This window comes from Sphaeramia orbicularis, chromosome 24 (genome assembly GCF_902148855.1).
Source record: "Sphaeramia orbicularis chromosome 24, fSphaOr1.1, whole genome shotgun sequence".
NCBI lineage: Eukaryota > Metazoa > Chordata > Actinopteri > Kurtiformes > Apogonidae > Sphaeramia > Sphaeramia orbicularis.
Window position 1 is genome coordinate 13716667 of NC_043979.1, and position 21565 is coordinate 13738231.

The 21565-nt window shown below is 36.8% G+C and overlaps 1 protein-coding gene across 1 annotated transcript; it reads left to right on the forward strand.

Annotated features, from left to right (window-relative positions):
- The first annotated feature begins 5122 nt into the window (after positions 1–5122).
- LOC115415611 (protein FAM177A1-like) lies at positions 5123–10129 on the forward strand. The gene is made up of 4 exons (XM_030129241.1): positions 5123–5156; positions 5999–6112; positions 6994–7091; positions 9799–10129. The coding sequence occupies exons 1-4, from the start codon at positions 5123–5125 to the stop codon at positions 10012–10014; spliced, it is 462 nt and encodes a 153-aa protein (XP_029985101.1). The 3' UTR covers positions 10015–10129.
- The last annotated feature ends 11436 nt before the right edge of the window (positions 10130–21565 follow it).

Genomic DNA, 21565 nt, shown 5'->3' on the forward strand with positions numbered 1-21565 from the left:
TGTAATACTTTCTTAAGGAGGGGAGACCCATACCCCCACTCTCTTTACTTAGTTGTAGGGTCTTAAACCTAATCCTGGGTTTTTTCCCCTGCCATAAATACCTGGATATCATCACATCCCATTCATTGAATTGTTTGGCTGGTATTGACACTGGAAGATTTTGGAAAAGATAAAGCAGTCTTGGTAAAATATTCATTTTAATGGACTCCACCCTAGAGCTTAAGCTCAAGAAAGGGATAACATTCCAACGCGAAATATCAGATTTCAACTGGGAATTTAAGGGGTTATAATTTAATTCAAATAATTTTGTGATATCCTTTGTTAAGTTTACCCCTAGGTATTTGATTGATTCTGCATCCCAGTTAATTTTATATCTGTTTCTGATGTGAATAGTTGGGTCATAGTTAAAGGTGATTACCTGTGTTTTTTGTATATTAAGTTTATATCCTGAGTACATCCCATATTGCTCTAGCAGCTTCATAAGCTTTGGGAGTGACTGTGTAGGTTGTGATAAATATATCAATACATCATCTGCAAATAAAGCCAGTTTATTTTCTCCTGATGACATATTTATTCCCTTAATGTCTGTGTTTTGCCTAATCCATTGAGCCAAGGGCTCAATAAATAAAGAAAAGAGAAGAGGTGAGGCACAGCAGCCTTGTCTAGTTCCTCTTTCAAGGATGAATGGATTAGATCAGTCACCATTAATTTTTATTTTTGCAGAGGGTTTGTCGTAAAGGGCTTCAAATACTTCAATAATAGTTTTATGAAAACCAAATCTTTCTAAAACTTTGTACAGGAAAGACCACCTGACCGAATCAAAAGCCTTTTCGGCATCTAGGCTAATAATGGCTGTTGCTATTCCTTGTTTGACAATTTGATCTATTATATGCAAAGTTCTCCTAATATTGTCCTGTATTTGTCTTTGTCTTACAAAACCAGTTTGATCAAAATGGATTAATTCTGGTAGTATAGTATCGATTCTTTTGGACAGTATAGTTGTAAATAATTTATAGTCTATATTCAATACACTAATCGGTCGGTAATTACTGCACTCCAACTTATCTTTTCCATCTTTTGGTAACACAGAAATAATGGCATATCTCCAGGAGGCCGGAATTTCCTTCTTCTTCAACACCCAGTTAAAAGTTCTCAATAATACTGGAGCCAGTGTTTCTTTCATAGTCCTGTACCATTCAGAGGTGAAGCCATCTGCGCCCGGTGACTTTCCTGTTTTCAATTTACTTATTGCTGCATTTAGTTCTCCTATTTTTATTTCAGACAATAATTTGACATTTTGTTCATTAGAAATGGTAGGTAAATTAAGGGTGGCTAAAAATGATTCAATCTGAAGATCATCATTTGTTTTTGGCTGGGAATACAACGATTTATAAAACATTGCAAAACTTTGCTGAATTCTCTCTGTTTGTGTCTCAGTGTTCCCAGAATAAGGATTTCTTATTTTATGTATTGAATTGTCTGCTTGTTGTTTGCGTAATCTGTAAGATAAGAGTTTGAGAGATTTTCCACCCGCTTCATAGTACCGTTGTTTTGTAAATAACAACAGTTTCTGTATTTCTAAAGTATTGATTTCATCTATTTCCTTTTTTATTTTATTCATTTTTAATCTAGTTTCCTTATTTAGAGTCTCAACGTGGTCTCTTTGTAATTCCTTTAATTTTGCTTCCAAATTAATGAGCCTTTCTTTTCTAAGTTTCTTTTCATACGATGAGATAGCTATTATTTTCCCCCGAAGTACCGCTTTAAGTGCGTCCCAGAGCACAGATGGCGTCACCTCCCCATTATCGTTTAGCTCCAAATATGTTTTAATTTCCTTCCTAATTTTTTCTTTAATCTGTGGGTTATTTAGAAGATTTGAATTCAGGCGCCACGGTAAAGATCTTGGTTTATTGTTTAAATTTATTGACATGTATATAGGGCTATGGTCTGATAAGACAATTGGACCAATTTCACATTGTTCTATTCTGTGAAAGTCTCTGCTAAAGGTGACAAAATAATCTATTCTGGAGTAAACTGCATGAGGTGAGGAGAAGTGGGTAAAATCTCGGCCAGATGGGTACAATTCTCTCCAAACATCAATAATTCCCACTTCCCTCATCAAAGCATTCACTTTCTTACTGATAGCATTTGAGTCTGACTTTCTATTGGAAGAGTCTAGTCTAGGATTCAAACGAATATTAAAGTCTCCTCCACTGATTAAAGTGCCCTGGCTTTTTGTAGTCATTATTTCGAATATTTTCTTGTAAAATAGCCAGTCACTTCCAGGGGGGGTATAAACATTTAGGAAGGTTATTAAGGATCCATTAATTCTCCCAGTAATCAAAACAAATCTTCCTTCTTTGTCCCTAATTTCTGACACGTGTTCATATTTAACTTGACCAGATATCAGTATAGCCACTCCTCTACGGCGTCCTGATTTATGAGAAGATGAGTATATGTATTTGAAGCCCATCTTATTTAGCTTATTATGTTCTGTATCACTTAGATGCGTTTCCTGTAGGAAAGCGATTTGAATTTTTCTTTTTTTAATTTGGACAAAATTTTCCCTCTTTTGATTGGACTGTGTATACCATTGACATTAAATGAAGCTACTTTTAAGGTTTGACCTTGCATGTCTGCAAACAAAAATCAGCATCTATATACTTCCTAGGAAAGCTCCCCCTCCCTGACAGAACAAACAGGGAGCAAACATAGAACAGGAATATTAAACCAGAAATATAAAACAAATAAACATATAATTTAACAAAGCTGTGTGTGACTTCCACTTCAGAGGTCATTGTTGTGACCCTACTCAAGCCTTTAGGGAAAGCCCCTCCCCGTAACCCCAAAAGGGGGCCCTAACTCAAGATATCAGCACCAAAACATCCCTTACTGCACCCTGTGATTCTTAAATTTAGTAATTAACATTATTTCAGAATTACCAGGTAATACAGCCATTTCCCCGTCTAGATTTAGGTTTTTATATTTGTAACTGTACCTGCTCAATCACTCAGACATTGGAGGGGAAAACATCAAAAGATGGGGCTCGTTCGTCTACCAGAAAAGCATGTCAAGGCTTAACTTAAGTTGTTGGAGTTGAAGCACGCCTGAAAGACTGTAGTCTCTCCTTGAAGTTAGACTCTCGTCTGGAGTGGGATGTGCGTTTCCCCTTTCGCCAGCTGCTCTTCTCCCAGGTCAGCTGCCGCAGTTTGTCCATCAAAGTCTCTGGGGGGCTGATGATTTCTACGGGGTATCCTCTGTTTGACATGTCAGTTGAGGCTTCCTCGGCGCTCTCATAGATCCGTGTTTCATCATTATATTTAACTTTCAGCCGCGCTGGGTACAGGGTTTGGAACGGGATCTGGCGGTCCTTCTTTTCCTGTATTTTCAAGATACAGGAAAATAACAATGACATGACAAAAATAGACTGTGATTTTACATGTCAAATGTAAAATAACACACACAAAAAAAACTGTAACTGTGAATAACAAAAAAATTCAATTTTTTAAGAGAATTTTTTTCTTTTTTCACAGAAAAATACAGTTAAAATACATTTGCAAATGTATCATAATGTCACAAATTTTCTTTTCTATTTATGAGATTAAACTGTTAATTTAAAGTTTAATACTGTAAAAAAAAAAAAATAAAACAAGACAAAATTACTGACAATTAACCGTAAAAGAAGTATTTGATCTGTGAGTTTAACAAGACCTGTTTGTTAATTGACAAATATCTTGTGTAATTACGGGGGATTTCACAACAAAAATGTTAAATAAATGTATTTTTGTGAATGTATAACATGTATAAGCACTGATAAACTGTCCAAATACAGTTTTTATCAGTGGCTTGTACAACTTAGTCTCATTGAAAATTATGTATATATATATATTTATAGGTAATTTGATTGTTTTAATACATGAAAATATTCTTTATCAAACATTAAAAAGTCAAAAAAAATATGCAAAATCTCATGTAAAGTTAGAGCTTTAACTACTTAATTTCACTTTATGTATTATTATGGAAATTGGAACTAGAATCACATTTAGAGTTCTTTTTTTTTTTTTTTTTTTTTTTTTTAAATATCTTTTAGATTTAAAATATTTGATATAGAATAAAAAATACTTGATATTTAATGTTTAAATACATTTTCTAATACACTGGGTCTCATTTTTAACCTTTAATGTCTGTAGTTGCCTTATTGTGTCTCCATGTTTCCAGGTAAGTTTGAACCCTTAGATCCCCTATGGACATAACATGGTCTCAGAGTGACACTTAGTGTTTGATTAATGCAAGTACAGCTTTTCTAACCACGGTTTCTCATCAGCTTCATAAATACGGCGATTTCTACAGTAGTCATTAGACTCACAACGAAATTAAGATTATCTATTTTTGTATTAATTTGAACAAAAAGAAAAAAACAAAACAAACATTTCATTAGAATGATTTTGTCCCTTCAGGATTTTTAAATGTATCATCCCATCAAGCAATAATCAGGATAATAACAATAAGTAATACACCTTTTCAGTTAAGATATTAACATAATCAATTCAAGAAAACCAAGTGCATAATTAGATTCGTGAAAAAGATTTATTTGAACAAGTTTCATTAATGTTCTAATATTAAACTCTTAACTTTAAATTAATATATGGATATGGGGTATCCCTTATCTTTCTTTCAAGGTAAGTCTAAACAGTTGGCTCCCCCATGGACATAACATGGTCTTAGTCTGACATCTAGTGGTCTTTTTAGGTAACAACAACTCTCACTACAGACCTATTCTTAAAAAGCATACAGATACTGTTTCCATCCCTATTTTTTTTGTCCCTGGGTAAGATGTAAAATACCAGCATTCATAAAAATTAGAAACATTTTTTAAAAATTAAGGCTACACCCTCACATTACATAGCATTAGTTCACATACATAGTATACACAGTTAACCTTTAAGTATTAGTAAAACACCTAGAGAGACATTGCTACATGGGCAGGTGGTCATGCAGCGCAAAACAGAGAAAACTTGATTCCAGTGATGATGAATATGAACATGAACAATTTACCTGGTTGCAAGCAGCTCTTGTTAGTGAAATGCAGTAGTGCAGATTATCTGGACACTCGGGAGAAAACATGCAACGTGCATCAAGAGACCTGCAGGGCCCTAGTATGTACAATGTTGATTTGATTTCAGCCAGTTTTTAAGTTCAGTCTTGAAGGTTATTGACATTGAGAAATAGCACTAGCAATTTAACATCAACATCAACATTGCCTTGAGTCTTCACTTTGTACCTGGATCGCCCTCAGTCATTATGCTACACCATATCCTCCTCTACTGGATTTAAAATGCTTCGAAGTACATTTTCTCATTTTAGAATGTTAAGTTCTACCTCTGTAGTTATTTTGGCGAAAGTAACTCAAAAATACTACAGGAGTCATGTAATGCTTTACAATTCTGAGACAGTAATATTGTAAGGTAGGGAATTACTTTGAAATAGCAGTAACATGTAATCTGTAATGTATTACAGTTTGGAAGTGACTTGCACAACACTGTTGATCATAAAGTTAGATGCTATATTTTTCAGTTCCAGATGCCTGTTACTAGATATTTCGTGTCTTTGTAGATCTGCTATGATCTGTGAGTTGTAATGCACATGTGTAAGTGATAAATTGAGGCAGAAAATTGTTAAAATTCAGCTATTTTTCTTAAGAAATTTTAGGTTGTTCATGAATTTTCATGATATTCACATGTTTTGTGTAAGTATAGTTTGTAAAGGTAAAAATTTATACAGCCTGTCATTTTACCTACAAAGAAAAATTTGCAGTTGTCATTATTTATAAGATATTATGCTATTATTTTACTGGTCTGGCCCACTTCAGGTCAAATTAGGCTTAATGTGGCCGCTGAACTAAAATGAGTTTGACACCTATGATGTGGGAAGTACAAGTATTTTCATTGTCATCAATTTGAAAAGTCATTTGTGTGTGTGTGTGTGTGTGTGTGTGTGTGTGTGTGTGTGTGTGTGTGTGTGTGGGTGTGTGGGTGTGTGTTGCAGTCGAAGATGACGTGGGGTCCATACTTTTGGTTCCACATGTGGAGAGCTGCAACATCCACCATCTCAGGTTTGATTAAATAATCCTTTAAAATCAAATAAACCATCATCTGTGACTATAATGAATTTTTTCAGTAATTATTGAACCACTAATCCACACATATGCTTTAAAAAGGTAATGTAAAGTAGAGTTCCTCAGTGTTTTTAGGAGCTCTTATTTGGACATTTAAAGGCTCCATAGTGAATATGTGTAGACCTGAACATTTTGCATCACAGTTCCTACATTGAGCCAGAGAGTGACTTAATTTACTTTGAAAAGATACCAATTAGGTCAGACAGCAGAAAAAAGCTATAGGTTTTTTCTGGGTTATAAAATTAAAAAAAACAACAACTACATTTTGACACTATTATTAGTATTTGTGAAAACTGTGACATTAAATGAACTGGCTGAAATCGAGGTACTCCTGAATCAGATGATATTTGACACCTGATTCTGACTGATATTATTTATTTATTTATTTTTATTTACCTTTATTTAACCAGGAAGTCTCATTGAGGTTAGAAATCTCTTTTGCAAGAGACACCTGGCCCAGGTAGAATCCATACAAAGTCAAAATTCTATAGAACACATACATAATACACAGTGAACAATAACAGGATAACAATTATTCAACCATAATGGACTCTCAAATAAAACAGTGACATTCCTCCTTCGTTGCATTCTCCATGATAGTACAGGAACACTGAAGAAAAACTAAATAAACTAGAGCCAGTCCGGTACTACAAAAGCAGTTCTCTGTCTCTGAGGATTAATATTCACTGTTAACAAAAAGTAGAAATGCTAAATTTTGATCGAACTGAATTTTAATTTTGTAATGAGGATGAATGTTGAGGAAATGTTCCTTTTAGACAGAATGTAAATGTTCTGTTAATACTTTTACCATATTCCAGCCTGTGACTACCTGGGTGAGAGGATGGCCTCCCTCTTCGGCATCACCTCCGCCAAATATCAGTACGCCATCGACGAATACTACAGGATGAAGAAAGAGGTAGGTGGAGCTGGTGTGTGTGTGTGTGTGTGTGTGTGTGTGTGTGTGTGTGTGTGTGTGTGTGTGTGTGTGGGGAGGGGGTTAAGACACATGATCTCAGTGCAGAGATAGAATGTTATACTTAATGCTATTAATACTGTGGTACATCACAGAGACATACAGAACCTTTACAGTAAGCTTTTAGTCTACCCTGTGGGGGTAGTGTTATGATCTAGGGCAGTCTTTCTCAGATAGGGGTACGCATACGCCCAGGGGTATTTGGAAGAAGCCCAGGGGGTTCTTGGCCGGACTACTAAGACCCTGTCTATACAAAGATGGTTTCAGTCGAATCCGCAAAGGTTTTGTATCAGATAGGCCTTTTGTCCACACGAAACCGGTGTTTTCAGTCACTGAAACCGCAACTTTTTGAAACCAGGTCCCAGACTGAATAAATTTGAAAATGTCGGTTTCGCTTCTTCATCTGTGCGACCAAACCACAAATTTTCTAAAACGATGATGTCATAGCCCCACCTCTTTAACCTTTCACCCTGGAAGCAAGATGCCACTTCACAGCAACAACAACAATGGCGGACTACAGAGTAGTGCTGGTGCTACAACAGCTAGGCAAGGCAAGGCAAATTTATTTGTATGGCACAAATCATACACAGGGCAATTCACAGTGCTTTACAAAAATGGAAGAGACAAGTTAAAAATACACAATTACAATTAAAAATAATCAATAAAACATAACTAATAATCAATTAAAATAAAGTAAAAGAGAAGAGGTCAGATAGAACCCTTTCAGTTGTTCTATGCACAGTTGAACAGAGCTGTTTTCAGCCTGGACTTAAACATTGTCACAGAGGCCTGAAGACTGTTTCAGAGTTTAGCTGCATGGAACTGAAACACAGCTTCACCGTGTTTAGTCCTGACGCTGGGCACCAGCAGAAGACCAGTCCCTGAGGTTCTCAGGGTCCGAGGGGGTTCATATGGGACCAACATGTCAGAGATGTACATTGGTGCTAGACCATGGACAGACTTATACAGACTATTGAGCTTATTGGAAATATTGAAATCAAAATCTTCAGGTACACTTTAATTACAATGAACGACAAACAACCATAGCTAACAATATTCACTACATCCTCTTGGATCTACCGCGGAGAGTTGTTGTTCTTGTTCATCTGTAGTTTATGGTTTGTATACAGTATGCAAGCTTTATGCGCATGTTCCACGTCTTCTTCTCCATTTTTTGCGAGAGCATTACAATGCCACATACAGGCCTGGCATTTGTACTACAGCATTTTCAGTCATGTTCACTGGTTTCATGTGGAAGTAGATATTTCCTGAAATGACTCAGTGTTCACGGAGCACTCTTCTAAAAACGACAAAGCAGAAGATCGGATAGTGGAAGATGCGGTTTTGTGTGGACATGGCCTAAAATGACCGCAGCACTCTAACATAGTGGCAGAAGCTTACAAATTTAGTTTAGTTTAGTTTGAATATGCAACAAAACAAAGTAATCCTACTTAGTCTTTACAAATGAAACAGATTAAAAGAAAACAAAACAAATAAACAAAAATAAAAACCTGTACATGTACATGAAAACAAAGTATGACGTGATTGACACATTCGAAGTTATTATTGATAGAATATGCCAGTGAGATACAGGGACATTGGTCCTATTTATTGCATGTACATTTTTGGCTTGAAAGTCTCCGGATGCAAAAAGAGACAGTAGTAAATAATAGACCTGTGAAAGTTACTGATTTTAAATTAACCCATAAAGGCCCAGTGCTACTTTTATGGAAGTTCCCAAATTAATTTTTCTCTCTATTGAACCTTTTCTTAAGTGATTTATCATCGGTTATTATAATATTACCCTCTGTATCTTGTATTTCTCACTACAAATCATGTATTCCTCTAAACTTAATTTAGATATACATTAAAACTCAGTGTAGATTCAAAGGTTATTATATCAAAACAGAGAAAACTAGAGAAAAAGTGACTTTTTCAGCAAAGATACTGTATCATAACTGAATGTAAAAACAGGCATTTCCATCTACTGTCATTGATCCAACTCCATGGGTTTTACTGGTGAATCAATGTTGTAGAAGATGACGGTGTTTTCATGTTCCCTACGGAGCCTCTGAACGTCCAAATGGGTCATATCTGATGACCATGAAAAGTCGACAAACTGCACTTTACACCGATTATTTACATGTATTGATAGGATTAATGGATCAACAGGTATTAAATAGTTTAGATCAGTAGATATTTGGGTCTTTATGGGTTAAATGAATATGTCAAAAAGGACACATTTTTGCAGTAATTCATGCCATAAGTTGTAACAGATGTAATGATCACCAAATCAAAAAAGAAAAATAATAAAAATGTCCAAAAAAATGCTATAAAATCCCTAATAGCTAGTATTGTTTGTTTGATTGATGTGACACATATGTAACCTTGTTCTATGGTAACTTATTAATTGGTCTTGTAATTAACGTACACCAAACTATCATTATTTATTTATTTTTAACCATGAACCTGTCCAGGGACTATAGATGTAAGTTGGCACTTATACTATAACCTGGCACCAAGCATCTTTCCTCTTAGTCTGTCTAGGTCATTGTATTGTTGTGCACTGCCCCTGTACAGATAAAGGCATACCATACCATTATTTATTCATCAGCTAAGCATAATTTTTCCCCTGGTGTCATTTTCCCAGAGGGAGGAGGAGAAGGAGGAAAACCGTCTGTCCGAAGAGGCTGAGCGATCCTTCGACAGGGCGGAGGAAGGGGAGGACGAGGCTATTACGATGACTGAACGGTCAGGGGAGATGCCCGCCGCCGCTGCCCGCCCCGATGCCACCTACCAGATTGAGAATGAAAATCACACACCCGCTAACACCATCAGAGTCCCCGCTATCATCACAGCAACTTAACCGGGACTTCAACACTTTAATGCCTTTTTGTTTGTTAAAGAAGGAACACTGTCTTGTTTCACCAAGCACCGTTCGGTTTGTGTCAGATACAGCTTTAAAGAAGGCCAGCGAAAAATAGCGGGACATCATACAGTGCGGTGCAACACTGCAGCAACTGGTAAACTCCAAAACTCCTGGATGATCTCTGCACCGTCAGAATTAACAAGAAATCTTATTTGTTATTGTGTTATTTCATTACCGTTCATTTACAGTCTCATCCAGCTTTCTCACATTTAGTTGAATTACTCTACTGACATCTGTGTCTACATTCAGACGTAGCTGAGTATTTTGGAAAAATTCAGAAAAATCTTCGTTTACATGGCCTCGTATATCTACACCGTCAAAAGCATGTCATGCCTGTAGATGGCAGTGTGGTGAGATGATCTAGTGCCATTAACCAATTAGAACCCAGAAAAGAAACACAATAAAACATTACTTCCGTTATGAACCTATGGGGATGGAATGCTGCGTTCCAGGCAACCCGTAACTCATGTTTTTCCAACTTTCTACTGGTGAAAAGGCACTGGAATGACAGTCAAACCTGTGACTTCCCACCCGTGAACTCGTACTACACTGAACAAAAATATAAATGCCCCACTTTTGTTTTTGCTCCCATTTTTCATGAGCTGAACTCAAAGATCTAAAACTTTTTCTATGTACACAAAAGGCCTATTTCTCTCAAATATTGTTCATAAATTTGTCTAAATCTGTGTTAGTGAGCACTTCTCCTTTGTCCTTTGCTGAGATAATCCATCCACCTCACAGGTGTGGCATATCAAGATGCTGATTAGACAGCAGGATTATTGCACAGGTGTGACTTAGGCTGGCCACAATAAAAGGCCACTCTAAAATGTGCAGTTTTACTGTATTGGGTGGTCCAGGGGGGTCAGAAAACCAGTCAGTATTTGGTGTGACCACCATTTTCCTCGCACAGTCTTCTTCATGAATTCTCTGAAACACCTTTGGAGATGGCTTATGGTAGAGAAATGAACATTCAATTCACAGGCAAAAGCTCTGGTGGAGATTCCTGAAGTCAGCATGCCAATTGCATATTCCCTCAAAACTTGTGACATCTGTGGTATTGTGCTGTGTGATAAAGCTGCACATTTTGGAGTGGCCTTTTATTGTGGCCAGCCTAAGGCACACCTGCGCAAAAATCATGCTGTCTAATCAGCATCTTGATATGCCACACCTGTGAGGTGGATGGATTATCTCAGCAAAGAAGAAGTGTTCACTAACACAAATTTAGACAGATTTGTGAACAATATTTGAGAGAAATAAACCTTGTGTGTACACAGAAAAAGTTTTAGATCTTTGAGTTCAGCTCATGAAAAATGGGAGCAAAAACAAAAGTGGTGCGTTTATATTTTTGTTCAGTGTAGATTGATGTACTCCCAGACCTGAGTCCTGACATCACGTAGCAATGGCAGCCCCCATGGATGTGATGTTTATGCAGATTGTTTATTAAAACAAGGTATTGCTCTGACATTATTTATCTGTAAATGTTCTGCATAATCAGCAGCTACTGTAGTGTTAGCTAGTTTTCAGTCCATTGAGTGCAAGAATAAATTAATACCAAATACGTATCCAAATATACAAATAACATAACATAAAAGGTATAACGGCTTCTCTTGCCTTATGCGCCGTTTTCACTCCTCTGTTTCCCTCAAATAAGCACAGAACAAGCACCTTTGGCGATAGAAATGATTATAAATGAACGTAACGTACGGTCCACCATGCTGGTTTGTTTACATCTAACTACCACAGTTCCTTGCGCTCAGGCAGTTTGGTGTGACTTGCCTGGAATGTTACAAAGTCGTGAGTCGTGGTTTGAAGTCGTGACTTACGGGCTCAAAAAACGGCCTGGAACGCAGCATTAGTGACGATGTAACGGTCACATGTTTTCCTGGTTCCGGGTCCAAGCAAATCCAAAACGTGCAACCAATACAATGCAAATGTATGAGCCGGTGACTTTTTTTACCATCACAAACTGCTTTTCTGATATGTCTAAGCAGATGTAAAAGGGTTTGAAGTCTCGAGTCAAACTGTGTTAGTTCTGTAGTCGTTAACAGCTGCGGTCTGTTTTTCAAGTCATGTTTAAGACCGCTGTGCAGGGACGTAGATTATTACTTAATTACTTTCCACGGAACTGGACAGAGCAGATAAAGGACTGATAAACAAAATATGAAGTATGAAGATGTGCAAACGCTTCATAAAAGCCTTATTTTATATCAAGTAAATACACAAAGATCCTGTTAAGCAGATACTAATTAGCTAAGATGCTAATATTCGCTACTTCCTTATTTTCTCATTTAATACTTGTACTTCACTTATCAGCTCCATCCTCTTCCTCTATACTTCATCATCACATATGAAGTGGTAGAATATTTTCACCGAAAATTGTGACATCTGTCTGAGAATCTGCGTTTCTCTCTGTTTACACACAAACACGAAAATGAAGATTTGCCAAAAGCTCCACTTTGGCCGGAGTTTTTAGAAACCATCGTTTTCGGTGTGCCTGCCCATCGTTATCGTGTCAGCGGTAGGCACAAATGAAGAAAGAAATGTTGGTTTTGCCAGATACCCGGTTACGTGTGGCCTTTATCAGTTGCTGCAGCAGCCTCCCAAATTCACACATTCGCTGTGGAGTGAAGGTTAAAAGTTGCTTCCCTGTGCCTCCGATGCACCAGACACTGTGCCTAAATCACCAACACAGCCAAGTCAGTGCCAGATCTGGACCAAAATAACATCCCATGATTCATCTCCTGACTGGTGCTTTACTTCAGTCTGCACTTGATGAACCGACTGTATGAAGATTCACAGAAGCACTTTTGATGCAGATACTTTGTGTCTAGATCTGGTCCAACTGGTGCATTCTTGATTCACTTCACTTCATCAAAAAAAATCTGGCCGGTTTAACACCCCACACATGTTTATTTGCTGCATATGTTAATTAATCACAGTGTGTGTGTGTGGATTAAATCATCTGTGGACCATGAGATTGACTTATATATATTGAAAACCAATGAAAACGGGTTAGATGTTCTTGGTTACGTTATTATCTGCCTTATCTGCTACAGACGTTAAACTATGACCATGTGATGTGTAAGCCTTTGATAATGGCAGGGAATATATCACACTAAGTCTGTAGGAAGACATGCAAACTTACATTTTTAACTGTTTTACAATGATTTTTGATATTTATGTATTTATTTTAATGAACTGACTGAGCACTTACGTGTTTTTCTATTGTTTTAGTAACCCTGTATTGAATAAAATCATAATTATTGTCTTTATTTTTGATAAGCGTCTTTTCTGGATCTCAAAGACCTTCATATTTTCCTGCTTTTCCAGCAGGTTAAACTGGCTCAAATGGGGGAAAATGGAGTTGTGCTGTCTCGTCCGTCTTTTGAAAGACTCATAGTGGTGCTACAGTTTGAGTGATGTGAGGGATTGTCTTTGTGAGCGGCAACAAAGAGCCTGTGTCGAGCTGAACACAGACTCCTCTGAGGTCAGAGACCCCGGCCACTTGCAGCACAATGCCACCATTCTCAGGTCAGAGTGGGTTTCTGTGGTCCAGAACGACCTCGACCACAGTCACACCCTCGCCAGTAGAATGACTAACATACATAACATGTAACTACAAGCAACGCTTTTAACAGTCAAAAACAGGCAACGATAAATGAAAGGTTGTAAGTTAATGGACGCTGGTGCATCTAGGCAGAATACATACAGTATGAGGACAAGACAAGACATTAAATGGCTGCATTTTGGTTATGAATTCAGCTTCTGCCAAAGATATTCATTTTGTCAAATAGTTTCACTCTATAATGGAACCTTTGTTCTAGTACAGTATATGTTAGAGGTATTTGTAGATACTTTACTTGAATATTTCCATTTTATGCTGCTTCATTCCAATACTGCACTGTATACTGATTAGCCATGTGAGGCTAATCGGAGTCGTTTTAATTTTTTTATGAATTTTTGAAAATTGCTCAATGATAAGAGATAGGAAAATTTGAGATTTTGTGACCTTGCTGTGACCTTGAACATTGGCCTACTTGGCCCAAAATTTAATGGGTTGGTCCCAGGGCCTAGGTCTATCTGTGGGTAAAATTTGGTAAAAATGGTTGTAATAGTTTTCCCGTAAAGTTGCTAACAAACAAACAAACACACTAAGCAAAGTGATCACAATACCTTCTGAGGGAGGTAATTACTGTAGATTATGTCACTACAATGGGCTCTGTCAGTGGGTACGATACACTAGGCAGCAAGTGAACATGTAGACCTCGAAGCTGATGTGTTGGAAACAGTAAAATGGACAAGAGCAGGGACCTGAGCAACAAGCGAGGAACTGTGATGGTTAAATCACTGAGTCAGATCATCTCCACATCTTGCTGTTCATTCACTGTGGTTCCCCCTGGGGTTTGTCTTTTTCCCACTGGGTTTTTTAGAGTTTTTCCTTACTGAGAAGGAGGATCTAAGGACTGGAGCCCCGGGACATTGATCCATTTGCTTCACTGACTGTATACAACCTGATTACTTGACTGTTTGCTTATTTTCATTGTGTTTTTTTAATCAATTCAACAATTTTTGTAAAGCCCTACTAAAAGCATCTAAAGTGGTGGTTAACTATCGTTTACTGAGCTACAAGTTCTACCTCAATACACTGTCTGAATAAATTCATTTTACACATTCCCTCTAGTGTAACATTTATAAATCTATTATGCAAATGTACACAAACTTATGTATACATCTACTAACACTTTCATATATCTTATTTGATTATGTGTTTATATATAATCCTTTTTTTCCAGTTCAACTTATTAAAGTTTGTGAAATTTTACACATTTTATCTCCTGAAGCCGATAATTAACAAAAAAAAACAAATAAACTGTAGACCAGTTGTCCCCCCCCAAAAAAGGGGAGCTATTAACATGCCTAATGAAGATGGTAATATTTATTAGTAGTGGTAGTAGTAGGAGTAGTAGTAGGAGTAGGAGTAGGAATAGGAGTAGTAGTAGTAGTAATAGTAGTAGGAGTAGTAGTTGTAGTAGTAGGAGTTGAGAAAACCTACTGTAAACTATGTAGTACAGCTATGATGGAGCTACATAACCAACACTGCCCTCTGGAGTTACATATCAGTATCTGGTTACCAGTATTATGATGTCACACTCTGAGATAGTATTCAGTAGCATGTTATCATAAAGTATTTGTGATCCCAGACATAACCACCAGGTCAAGGGTTCAAGGTGTGCCCATCATTACTATGTTGAAATGGACCATTTTAGGAAAAATCTTGTGGATGGGACAATGATGTTCTACAACCAGTCTATTAGTGCTGGGTGATGCCACACTTTTATGATTTGATACAATACCGATTACTTTTTTGGCATATATATTCGAGACCCAATACTGATACCGATACTTTCGCTGATTTTTTAAAACTGAAATCTTACGCTTAAAAGACATGTAACATGACAAATACTGTCCATTTAACAGCTTTAATTTGAATAGCCTTTGGTGGCCATTTTTTTTAACTCATAAAGACCCAGTGATATGTTTGCTCCAGTTACCAAGTGAATTTTTCTATCTATTTAACCTTTCATAAGTGATTATCACCATTTGTTATAATATTATCCTCTGTTTTTTGGCTTTTCTGTGTAAATCAGATATTTCCAATATTTTATTCACTGAGCATGTAGATGTTCATAAAAACTCAGAGTAAAGTTGAGGGTTAATATATCAGAACCAGTGAAAACTGAAGAAAAAGTGACTTTTGCAACAAAGATATCATTAACTGAACATAAACCCAGCGTGTCCATTCTCTGTCATTGATCCAACTCCATGGGTTTTACTGGTGAATCAGTGTTGTAGAAGATGACAGTGTTTCCATGTTCACTATGGAGCCTCTAAATGTCCAAATGGGTCATATCTGACGACCATGAAAAGATGACAAACTGTATTTTACACCAACAACTGTTTAAGAATTAAAGTTATAGTTAATGTAATCACCAAAGATGCAGATTTTGAAGTGAGCACTGATAAAAAATAAAAAATAAATAAATAAAAAAACCTGGTGATTGGTCTGTCTGTGAGATGGTCTGTCTGCTCCTTAGTCCAGAGGTCACAATATCCATGGTTTACAAAGAGAATTTCAGATTTCTACTGGTCTGACTTCAGAACAGTTTCCCACTTACCACTTTTACATGAGCTTTGGCCCAAAGACGACACCAGTGTTTCTGGACCATGTTAATGCATGGATTCTTCTTTGCATTACAAATTTTGAACCTGCATTTGTGGATGATGTGTCAATCTGTGTAATTTACAATGATTTCAATGTGGTTTCTATTACAGAAACCTTATTTTAATGCAGTGCCACCTGAGGGCCTGAAGATCACAGGCTTCTCCCGTCACTGTTTCATCTTAACACCACTTTCAATTCCAGGATTTTACACACTGTCCAACTTTTTTTTTTTTTTTTTTTTTTAGAACTGGGGTTGTAAATCATTTCTTCAAGTCTTTTCTTTAGCCACACCTCGGCCCATGTGAGGTCTAAGTTTATGGTTGAAACTTTTGGCTAATGCTAATAGGTAGGTTTTTAGCTCCCAAGAGTAAGCTTCAATATTTAACACATAAATAACTTGATCAAGAGTTGTTTTTTGTTTTTTTTGTTTTTTTTTATGATGACTCATCACATTTATTTGAGGTTTTATTGTATTTATCCATAGAGTGTATTCATATAGCTTTGATATTTTCAACCTTACTGGTTGGGTAGTTACTGCTAAAATATGTCATCTACATCATGAAGCAAAAACAAAAAGCTCTTAAAAAGGATGAATATTTGGTGAAAATACTCTTAATAGCTGCAAAAAAAAAAAAAAAAACCTGGGGGAGGGCAACCATTCCATCAAAGGACCAGTGGATATACACAACTGAAGGAATATTTGTAATGGAAAAATTAACACACGGACTGAGACTGCAAGAACCACAACTGGATAAAAAGTGGAATAAATGGACTATATTTACACAAAATCAGTAGACTGACTGTTGCTACCAGGGCTCATTGTTTTCTTTTGTACTTCTTTGCACTCTCGTTTGTTTGTTGTTGTTGTTTTTTTTTGGGGGGGTGGGTCTTTTTTGATTGTCTTTGTCTTCTTTTTTTGGTTACTATTACAATTCTACATGGAACTCAATTTAAGTAACAAAAAAAACCAAAAAAAAAACTGTAAAAACCCCAATTGTCTCCATGGAGTTCCAGATATTTGTAACATTTTCCAAAACCATCTGCTTTAAAAGGCAGAATATAATACTTTAATCGTGGCCTATTTTAGGATGAAATGACAGAGTAAATGACTTGTGACGAAAATGTTTGGCTGTGAAGAAAAGTTTCCCCTTTTAGGATATAATAGCTGTTTCCTAGAAAACAAGAAACTCTGAAGGAAGCTCCACTGCTCATTTCGACCGGCTGGGCTGATGTATATTTAAAGACTGGTTCTGAACACAGAGGCATTTATCTGCACAAACTCACAAACAAGATATAATAGCACCGGCTGTTGGCAGATGATCAGCCATTTGGTCGCTGTTTGCATGTCGTGCCACGTCATTAAGGTGGTGCCACAATGAGACGGCTCATGTCTAACAGTCAGAATGTGAAGTCAGTTCTTAACACAATCAAGACGCACAAGGCGACCCTATACACAGCATCCAGACTGGCAGACAGTACCACCCACTGACAGGCTGGAACGCCACATCCAGACTCAGGCTGGGAAGTCATCATGACTGTAAAAATACAGCAGAACACAGAGGCAAAGCGGATTCTTTAGATTCTTGGGGTTAAATCTGAGGTATCATGGATGAGTGTTTTCTAAGTATCAGTGAGTCTTCTGGAGACGTCAAGTTAGTATTAAGAGACGCTGAATACTCAGAAACCTGTAAGCATTCATATTTAAATCAATCATCTATATATGTCAATGCTCAGATGAGCCAAGGTCAGAAGAAAGTTTTTTCAACAATTTTCAACATCAAACTCAATTTCAGTGTGTGAAAATGGAAATGCAAATGCCCCAATGAATGAGTTTTTGTATGAAACACCACAGCAGGTTCGAATCAGTAATATAGAGAAGTATCAGCAGGTAACACATAAAGACCCAGTGCTACGTTTATTTCCGAAATTTGTGCATTTAAAAGGATGTATAAATCCAGTAAATAACAAAATATAGAACATTAACGGAATGAGCGAATATCTAGCTATAAGAATGCACAAAAATATGGTATTATTGTGTATTGCCTATTTGTAATTAATTAATTAATACAGACTATCATGATAAGGAGATATTGTCACATTTATTAATGATTGTATTTGCAGTATATAGTTAAAGTGTATATAAATATTATAGTTTATATTAAAAAAAGGTTGATTATGCAAATCTGATTGTGTGTGAGGTGACTAAAAAAATGTATGTGAATGGTTTGTATGGTGGCCCAGAGGTGCAATAGCCCAAAAAATTATCCACTATAAGAAAAAAAAGAGAACAGCCCAAAAAATTATCCACTATAAGAAAAAAAAGAGAACAGCCCAAAAAATTATCCACTATAAGAAAAAAAAGAACAGCCCCAAAAAATTATCCACTATAAGAAAAAAATAGAACAGCCCAAAAAATTATCCACTATAAGAAAAAAAAGAGAACAGCCCAAAAAATTATCCACTATAAGAAAAAAAAGAGAACAGCCCAAAAAATTATCCACTATAAGAAAAAAAAGAACAGCCCAAAAAATTATCCACTATAAGAAAAAAAGAGAACAGCCCAAAAAATTATCAACGCTGGGGGCCCGCACAAAAATGTCCCAGTCAGCACTGTTGCTGGGGAGATCCACGAGAAGGGCCCAGCACACGTCCAGAGTCGCCGCTGTCGACTGCCATATCCGACCCCCTCCACCGGTCCACCACCATGCAATGGTAGACATCGGCCCACGAAAACCTGCAACCGCGACGTGTGAGGCCCCGTGGCCAAGGGCCCCGCGTATGGCAGGCCAACTCTGTGAATATTCGCTACTCCCAGAACACATCTGGTCTTAAAAACGTCGTAAAAACGTTGTCCAATCCACCAAACACAATAAAATGCGGTGTAAATTCCCACAAAATGCCGTTTTTTTACAGCATAATGTAGTGGTTCAAGAGCATCATAAAAAAACGCCGTCTTCTGGTTCTTCAGAATGCCATATTTACACCACTCTGTGTCACTTTTGACAGTGTAAAAGTGGTGTTTTTTTTTTCTTATTTGAACAATGAACATAGTATACACCAAACAAGGGTAGAAAGTTTTGTAATTCACAAAATATTTTACATTACAAATATATAGAAATACATGTAAGTAAAACATTAGAAAAATAAATAAATAAATAATAAAAAATATATAATAAAAATAAAAATTGCTCGAGGTATAAATAGAAATTATACAAATTAAATAAGATTATACACTTGACATATTTTTTTTGTTTTATTTGCTTTAGAATTTATGCTGTTCCTCAAATTGTCTACAGAATTGGAAAAAAGGGCTTTAAAAACAGTAATGTTTGGACATTGATGTGCAAATTTGGAGCAATGAATGTGAAATTTGGCAAAAATAATCAAAAGGTTGATGTTATATTTTTTTTCTGGAGTTCATTCATTCATTCATTTTCTGAACCCCGCTTTATCCTCACTAGGGTCACGGGGGTCGCTTGGAGCCTATCCCAGCTACATAGGGGCGAAGGCGGGGTATACCCTGGACATTTTGCCAGTTCATCGCAGGGCTGATGGAGTTATTTTATCAATTTGTGATAGGCCAAATAAAAAGTGTTGAAAAGTTCAATTTACATGAAGAGTCAATTTTTGTGTTTATAAAATTATTTAACTCAATCCAAAATATATGTGTGTAGGTGCAATCCCAAAATAAATGAACATATTATTTTCTCTGCGTTGCTGCAAAAAGAACAAAGAGTATCAATTTTTTTAAAAATATTTTGTAAAAAGTGGCGTTTTCTAGTATAGACCGGATGCCACATGACGTCACAGGTCACGTGATCTATGTTAATGCGGCCATATTGGAAGGCGACCCACAAGCCAGAAAGAGCAGTGCCAGGCTTGATACAACAGATAATGTACTTAATAATTGAAGTCATGGTAACTTTTGTGCAAGGTAAAGGCTGCTCAAACACAGCGGGACATGGTGAGAAGTCTTTCTACAGGATCCCCTCTATTTGAACCAGCCAGGGAGAAAGAAAAAGATAAGGAACTCAAAAGTTCCAGAGACATAGTACCGAGTATGGTAGTAGACCTGTGGTCACCTGTCGGCTGGATATTCTGTATAAGTGGTGAACAACAGTTCTGCAGCAGTGCAGGTTATCCATGGTTTGGTACATACTGCGGTTCTAGGTTGCAGTTCAGGCATGAGGGCCAGCTGGGGCCAGATGCAGAGCCCTAGCTGTGCACCGTGCTTGGGGCTCAATGGGGCTGGGTGTTGGGTACGGCTTCGGTGTCAGGTGTTCTGGCTAACCCTAACCCCAACCATGAAAAATTAGAAGTAACTAAGTCAGTAAAGGGCATTGGAGGTGAAGGATTTTTACTTTGAATTTGTATCTGGGGTTCTAAAAACAAACTAAAAAGTTAATTTAGACGTTCAGAAGCTTTGTAGTTACCGTGGAAACACCGTCATCCTCTACAGCAGGGGTGTCAAACTCATTTAGTTCAGGGGCACATTCAGCTAAATTTGATCTGCAGTGGGCCGAAGCAGAAAAATAATTACATAAGATATATTAAAATGTCCACTACAAACTTTTCTCTATGTTTAAGAGCGAAAAAAGTTAATTTACTGTACATTATGAAAGGTTTACATCTACAAACTATCCTTTCAAACAATGTGAGTGACATTAACAAACTGAAAAAATCAGTGTAGTTTTAACAATATTCTGCCTCAGTTTATCATTTACATATGTACATTATAACTTACGATCACAGTGGATCTACAGCTACACAAACATTTAGTAACAGGTAGAATTTTGTTAAAATTGTACTTACTTCTCTTGAGACATTTCAGGTTGTCATATTTGCTCAGGTATTTTCATTTTTTGTGAAATTTACTTTGTTTTAGTGTAAATACATGAAAATATTTACATTTACAAAGAGAAAAATTTGGAGTTGTCATTATTTATATGTTATTATGATAGTATTTTACTGTCCTGCCCACTTGAGATAAATTGGTCTGAATGTGGAACCTGAACTAAAAGGATTGTTAATATCTTCAGTGTAATTTTTGCACTTCACAAATTCATCCAGGGGCGACTGGACCCTTTGGCAGGCTGGATTTGGCCCCCGGGCTGCATGTTTGACACCTGTGCTCTACAACATTGATTCACTAGTAAAACCCATGCAGCTGGATCCATAACAGTGGATGGTGATGCTTGATTGTGTTCAGTCATTATATTTGGTGGAAAAAGTGACTTTTTCCTCCGTTTTCTCTGTTTCTGATAA

What these genes read in the sequence shown, in the direction of transcription:
- LOC115415611 (XM_030129241.1), top strand. Translation starts at nt 5,123, where the DNA reads ATGCAACGTGCATCAAGAGACCTGCAGGGCCCTA. An exon ending in AAGAGACCTGCAGGGCCCTA is followed by an intron (nt 5,157 to 5,998) that starts GTATGTACAATG and finishes GTGTGTGTGTGT; the next exon opens with GTGTGTGTGTGTGTGTGTGT. An exon ending in TGCAACATCCACCATCTCAG is followed by an intron (nt 6,113 to 6,993) that starts GTTTGATTAAAT and finishes ACCATATTCCAG; the next exon opens with CCTGTGACTACCTGGGTGAG.